This window comes from Gambusia affinis, linkage group LG05 (assembly GCF_019740435.1).
Source record: "Gambusia affinis linkage group LG05, SWU_Gaff_1.0, whole genome shotgun sequence".
Taxonomy (NCBI): domain Eukaryota; kingdom Metazoa; phylum Chordata; class Actinopteri; order Cyprinodontiformes; family Poeciliidae; genus Gambusia; species Gambusia affinis.
Genome location: NC_057872.1, coordinates 14,768,871 through 14,775,882, shown reverse-complemented (window position 1 = coordinate 14,775,882; position 7,012 = coordinate 14,768,871). Strand labels below are relative to the sequence as shown.

At 34.9% G+C, this 7,012-nt stretch overlaps 1 protein-coding gene across 1 annotated transcript in view; it reads right to left on the bottom strand.

The window, feature by feature from the left end:
* LOC122831104 (transcription factor Sp8-like) overlaps positions 1 to 3,379 on the bottom strand; it is a 4,432-nt gene extending 1,053 nt beyond the window's left edge. The window contains 2 exon segments of the mRNA XM_044117047.1: positions 1 to 36; positions 3,352 to 3,379. The exon segment at positions 1 to 36 is cut by the window's left edge and continues 439 nt beyond it. Of these exon segments, the coding sequence (XP_043972982.1) occupies positions 1 to 36; positions 3,352 to 3,379 (64 nt within the window).
* Between the last annotated feature and the right edge of the window lie 3,633 nt (positions 3,380 to 7,012).

Here is a 7,012-nt window from a genome sequence, read left to right as displayed (position 1 = left end):
TGCACCAGAAGCTGGAAGGCCGGATCGAGGCTGCAACTGCTCGAAAAAGACGAGGTATCCGATGAAGACGTGAGGACTCTGGATGACTCCCTGTGAAATTAAATGTTGGAATGCAAGCTATTCAAGATCTCACTTCCACGATGAGAACAACGTCAAAGTGCAGACAAATTCCAACCTGAACACGAGCGAAACCATGCGTGTTTTTTGTTTAGCTCTATAAAGCGAACTTCCACGAACTTGCTGCTGAAAGTATAAGCACCGCACTGGCTCTGCTGCAGTAAGTTTAATCCCCCTCCAAACGGCAGGACAATGACAAGAACTAATTAAAAGCAGAAAGAAAGTCCCTTTTTTCGACTCACCCCTAGAAGTGAAGTTGCCATCACACAAAAACACTGCCCTCCTCAGAGGATCTTTTTATATTTATGAATCAGGAGCGCTGCTTTTTTCCCCCCTTCTTCTTCTAATTTTTTTTTTTTTTTTTTTTTTTTTTTTTTTTTTTAGAGGTGTGCAATACAATGATGCGTTCCCGCATTCTTCCCACAATGCAACGTCAAAGTGGCGCTGTGTGACACGGGCGACCAATCAGCTGCCCACTTGCTGCTGAGTCATCGATAAGAGCCCCTCCTCCCTTAAGACAGCTCTCCACCCTCCAACCCACCCCCGCCATAATAAAAGACAGCGGAAGGAAGGTAAAGTTAAATGAGAGTGAATTAGGAAGGAGGAATTAAGGGAGGGGGAACCGCACTTATTGAAAATTTACAGAACAGATCTCATAACATAAATTTGAAAAAGAAGGAGGAGTGATCGTGATATGGGGTCAATCAAACATGCCTGCGGAGTTAGGCAACAGGCCACACTGAAGCCATACTGAAGCCAGCATGCAAAAAAAAGTGACAGTTTACACTATAAAAATGAACTCTGTATTACATTTGATTTTACAGATTAAATCAAACTATTTGTGATGTTCAATAGCTTAAATTCTAACATTTCTGAAAAACATAGAAATATGTCATTTGGAATTGACTTATTTATTCTGTTCTTTAGTCTGACTTAGAGGAATAACAGGAATATTTAAACCAGTGGAAATAAATAACTGTCAACACGAGCTTAAAAACCACACTTTAAAAATGAATTTTGGAATGTCTAAAACTTTAGTCTTTAATGTAATTACATTGTTAACCAAAAATAATAATTTGTAAAGTTAATATTCAATATTGGCTAAATTCTAACAAGATGAAACACTTTATTTTGGTGACAAATATATTAAACAAATATTTTCATATGATTATAACTGAAGATGTTGGATTATTCAGTTCAGTAAGTCCAGCCAGAAGGTAGTAAAATGATGACGTCGTTCTAGTTTTTGCACAGTGAACGAATATATTATTGTAGTAAAAATTACAAACTTTCATAAGGTTTGAGATTCAGAGAGCTTTGGTGTTGGAGTAACAATTCAGATTTGTTTCCCAGCTTTAGCTAGTTTAATGACAGTGATTATGTTAAAGTCAGAAATGTAAACTAAACACCTTGAGGTAGTTTTTTGTCAATGACATCTAAGTTGTAGTTTTCATAAGTAAAGATTATATGCTACGTTTTCAAAGCAGGTTCCAAAAGTGCATTCTGTTTCAAAGACATTTCATTCATTAGTTTATTAACAGTGCTAATTCTAAAGCCAAACCTGCTAGTGACATCAGTTACCTGGAAGCAGTTCCCTTCTTACACTAGGGAACATTCCATCTGAAACTGTGCTTTTCATAAAAAGCGGAGTAATATTCTTAATTTTTGGAAGTGAAGTTTTAGAAGTTGTTTACATTTTTGAAACATGTTATTGCTTTAACTATTTTAGTGACAGTGCTAAGGCTAAAATCAAACTTTCTAACAAGCTAAACTTCATAAACTTCATAAACTTGATCCAATCCTTGTTACTCAGCAGGACATCTTAGTTGTGTCAGATAAGATACATGATTCATGCCTATTTGTTTGTTATTAATACATTTATATAATTCAAATTTTTTTTTTTTTTGTTCAGTTTTTTGGGAAAAAAAATAAAATAAATTTAAAAAAACTAAGCATTTTCTTTAGCTTTGTTAAATACTCAGAAAAATAAAAACTTTACATTTCTATTTTTCTTTTAATAATAAGAAAAAAATGAAAGTCTTTACATAATAAGATCATCCTGAAGAAGTTTTATCAACCAATCAGGTTGGATCTTTCATTTAAGTTCAATTGTTTTGGATCTTTTACTCTATTCAATTTTTTCATTATTGAATTAACATGCTTATTGCATTACAATATACAGACAGGAATTAATTCATAACTTATTCTGCTCTCAAACTGTCACTGCTTGTTGTGTACTTGATGAACAACTGTTAGATTCCATTTCTGGTGGGCGTGTGTGTGTGTGTGTGTGTGTGTGTGTGTGTGTGTGTGTGTGTGTGTGTGTGTGTGTGTGTGTGTGTGTGTGTGTGTGGATTATTGATCATTTCATGTTCATCTTTAGAAAAGAAATTAGACATGCTTTGAAAATTTACAACCAGTAAAAAAATATATATATATATATATATATATATATATATATATATATATATATATATATATATATATATATATATATATATATATATATATATGGTATTTTGGTTTTTTTAAGTGACTTGCCTAAAAATAGAACAATCCTGTTAAATTAAATTGGTTCATCATTTGGGAAAAAAAATAATGAAAATAAAAAAGCTAATGACATAATAAGTTGTAAGCATTATGATGTGAGCTGCATAAAATTTCATTTGAATTTCATTTAATGCATTTAAATTTTTAATTTGTTTATTTTATTTTTTTTATGCTCTGTTGACATTTGGGTCGTGCATTTAAGGAAATTAAAAAAAAATTAAAATAGGATTATTCATCACATCATCTGCCCTAACCCGTGTCGCTTCCTTTATTGCGCAGCGTGATAGATGGACAATCTGATTAATTCCTATGTTTCTAGGACTGGACAACCGCTGTTTTTTTTTGTGTTGGGTTCACCCTGAATTTCCTCTAGGTGTGAGAAAAATATGGAGTGAATAATGTAAAGATTGTGTCTGATGCGAAACCACCTGAGCGACTTGATCATTTTTGGATCATGCATCTTATTTAATTGCAAATATAATATTTATGTAAATTTTAAAAGATGGAAATAACTGATTGTCAATAACATATATGTTTATTTATATAAAAAGTAATCACTTTGACATTACAAATACTTATTATTATTATTGTTAAATAAACTGAAATAAAAAATCAAGCGGCGAATAATTTGTCCCAGCGTTAGACGCGAATAAAAAGTGATGGTGAGAAATAAAACCTACATACCGCGCTCCACCGCTCCTTTGCAGCGCATTGATTGACCCTCGCAGTTGGCTGTCAGAAAAAACACAGCACATCCTGCTCTCCGGTGTGAAACGCCAGATGATTAATTTAAATGGATATTCGCATTTTTAAATCATATTTTGAATTTTATTTACAGCTGAAATCACCAAAATTTATATTTTATTTAAGATAAAAGAGCATATTTATTTTACTGTTATATTTTGTTTTTTACATACATTATAGATTTTTCAATTTGACAAATTTTAGGCATACTTTCAACACTGTAAATAGAGTACATCATTTGTTGCTCGCAGGAGGTTAAGAACAGATGTCCGTCTGCACACGATAAGTATAAGCACAAACCCCAGACACAACTTTACATTCAAATCCTGCCTGGTGATAGGTCTCCCTTCGCCTGTTGCATCAAACTCCAGTCATCGCTGCTGCAGAGCCATGTAGCCCTTGCAGTTTTCACTTTGCGTCAGATGCACTGCAGGGCTATTGAACAGTCCTGAATCACCCATCTTTTCTCCTTTGTGTTTCTCATGAGCACGAAATCTGAACAAACTGTTCAAACATAAAAGCTGAAGAGAGAACAAGAGAGATTTGGTGGTGGAACAAAGAGCCTTTGTGAGATCGAAACCATGTTCCTTGCTTTTTGGAGAACAGACTGTAATCTGATCCTGGTGAAGAACTCCATTTTTTTTCAATTTAAGTCAAATCAAAGTCACTGTTTATCCAGAGGTCAAAATGAAAAGTAATATTGTCATTTTAAATTAAATAAATTAAATAAATAAATAAATAAATAAAATAGACGGATGACAGACAGGGACAGACAACCATTTTTACTAATCACTGCTTTGAAACACAGTAGGGTTTGCTGCTTGGCATTAACGTTTCACCATGCGCTCACAGTGTTTTGTTTGCTGCTGAAAAATTGTTTCAACACAGAAGTTTAGCCATCTTTTCTTTGCTGAAAATAAAAGAGTCAGTTAAGTGTTTCTTCAGCAGTGAAAACTGATTGTAAAGCAGCAGAGATTTACAGATGTAAATGCACTGGGGAGAACAGTTTGATTTACAGTTTTATTGCTGGAGTCATTGTAAAAAAACAAAAGATTTTTTCAAAACAAAAAAATGTACATGTTTGTTTCCGCTACACTGTTATACCCTACTTTGTGTTAGTCTGTTACATACAATTCACTGAAGTCTGGGGTTGTAATCAAACAACAGACAAATTTTGGACAAATACTCTCAAGGCACTGTAAATAGTGACAGGGTGGTTTCATGTTGTGTTTTAGCTTTCATGATAAAACAAAATGACATTGGGGTGGAAGTTCACCTTCAGGCAGGAGTAACCAGCATACAGAGCTCCTGCAAGGTTTTGGCCATATTCATATAAAATGGTAGTCAAAGCCAGGCAGCCCTCCAGTCTGTTGAGTTATTTGGTGAACAGAAATGCAGATGTGCCAGATGAGACATTACGAGGAGCATGTAATGCTTTGTTGGGTCATAAAATCAAATATACACATGTGTGTACAGACAAAAGGTGGCATGCACTAGAAGGGACTGTAAATAGCTTCTTTTATACTTCCTCTTCTCTTCTTTACCACAATACTCCATTTATAGGTTATGAACAAGGATCTTTATAATGCATTGTCTCTGACTGCTTGTTTAGTTGCCTGAGGTTGTAGATAAGTACGTTTCAAGCTCAAGCTCTTTATAACAAATCAAGATAATGTATGCTTGACTGTTCATCCTGCCTGTCTTCTTGTGATCTCAGCCACTGTCAGTGTGACACTGAACAAAAGCAAATTGTCGCCAAATAAATTCTAGTTACCTCTCTTGAGTTTCATTATCCTCCCAGCTTCTTGTTGTGTTGGATAATAATGGAAGTGAGGGTGTATGCCTGTCACCACTCAAGTGTGGGTAGAAGCCAACAGCATAGAAGAAATGTGCTTGATGCTGTTATGTCATCAAAACTTTTTGCTTTTTCAGTCAAAGTCAAACAATGATGGTGCTCCTGTTTGTGCCTGCTGCCGATGTGATAATGAAACATGTTCTCTGGAAGTGATAATGTGTTCAAGCATAATTATAAAGTGTCACATGTTTGATTTTGATAAACAAATCTGTTAAAAACACATGTTTGCATCATTTGTTTAGGGCGATTTAATTTGCCTGATGCACAATCTTTACAGGATCCTTGTTCTTTCATTGCTTTCTTGTCAAGTATTCACACAGAAAGAATGTATTTGCTCTTCTTGGTGGGGTTGCCTCACATTATCACATTTTTGTTTCTGAAAATATTCACTCTGTTGCATGCAAAAATAATGGAAAAATCTCCCCGTCTTGTAGAGAAAACACAATGCTTTAATTAAGAGTCTATCCGATTTCCCTGAGGGGAGATTGTCTTCTTCCATTAACTTAGTTTATCATATAATAAAGAGGTTGCCTTGTCCTTTCCTACCCAGACAATTGGTTTTAATCAGCCAGCAGGCCTTTCATGGCTGGTAATTTATGCCAAATTGACAAGGGTGGAGGATATCATGGAAAATCATTATGACAGGCCTCGGGTCAGTCCCTGTCACTGTCTCGTTTAATCCTGTCCACTCAGCTCATAGTCAACAACAAACTTCAAAACAGGTGGAAAATGTGATGGAAATAGCGAAGGCTTCAAGGGCGATGTTTTATAAATTGCCTCGAAGTTATTTATTTATTTATTTTTTGTAACCAAGTTTGCACATGATTTGAAGTGATTCCAGCAGGTGTGGAAATGCAAGTTGTGATTTAAGATAACAAAGTTGTCAGATTAAACAGGAACCTTTTGCTGGATAGCAGAGAGCCTGCATGGGCACACTTCTCGCCTTGCAATTTAATCACTGTATACCCAGGGAAGTATTGACAGTTGTCCTGTGGAAGCTATTAAAGTTGCTGTCCAAGGTTAAATGAAATTGCAGTTTATCAGGGCAGCATTGAGAAAATAAGGGAATCTGTTCATGGCTGTTGATTAATGTGGAGCGTGATCAACACAAGGGGTTCATTAAGCTATACATCACTGGGGTAATTTAACATGTCATAGTGCCTGCTGTCGTTCTCCTTCACACGTTCTGTGCATTCGGGATGTGTGTGAGTGTTTGTGCATTAAAATCTCTAACCTCACGTTTCGAGACTGGTTTCTGCTGGCACACCTCATACTTCATGTTAAAATGGTTTATCACAGGATATCCAACAAAAGAGGAAATCTAATGAAACTTTTATTTGCCAGGTGACAATATAGAGGGATGTGAAAAAATATGTCTACGCTTGTTTTTTTTTCACAGCTAACCAACTACTCATTTCAACCTGGAAATTTAACAATATTTGCATAAATGTTTTAATTCAGCCATCTTTTAGGGTTTTACAACAAGAATAACCTACTTTAAACAAAGCTGCAGCATCCCTGTTAAATTTCTGTTCAAATCTTGACTAGGCCACAGAAAAACATTTGAGTTTGGATCTATACTGTAGGTGAACCAGTTGATTTACTTTCTATCATCAACATGTTGCAGAATCTAAATGCTCTCATTTTAAAGTCCCAAACTGAAAACTAGACAGTCAGACATTTTTGTAGAGAACTGAATTCATGTTTGTCTGCATGTATAATGTTTATTTATTTTTTGTTTTTCAA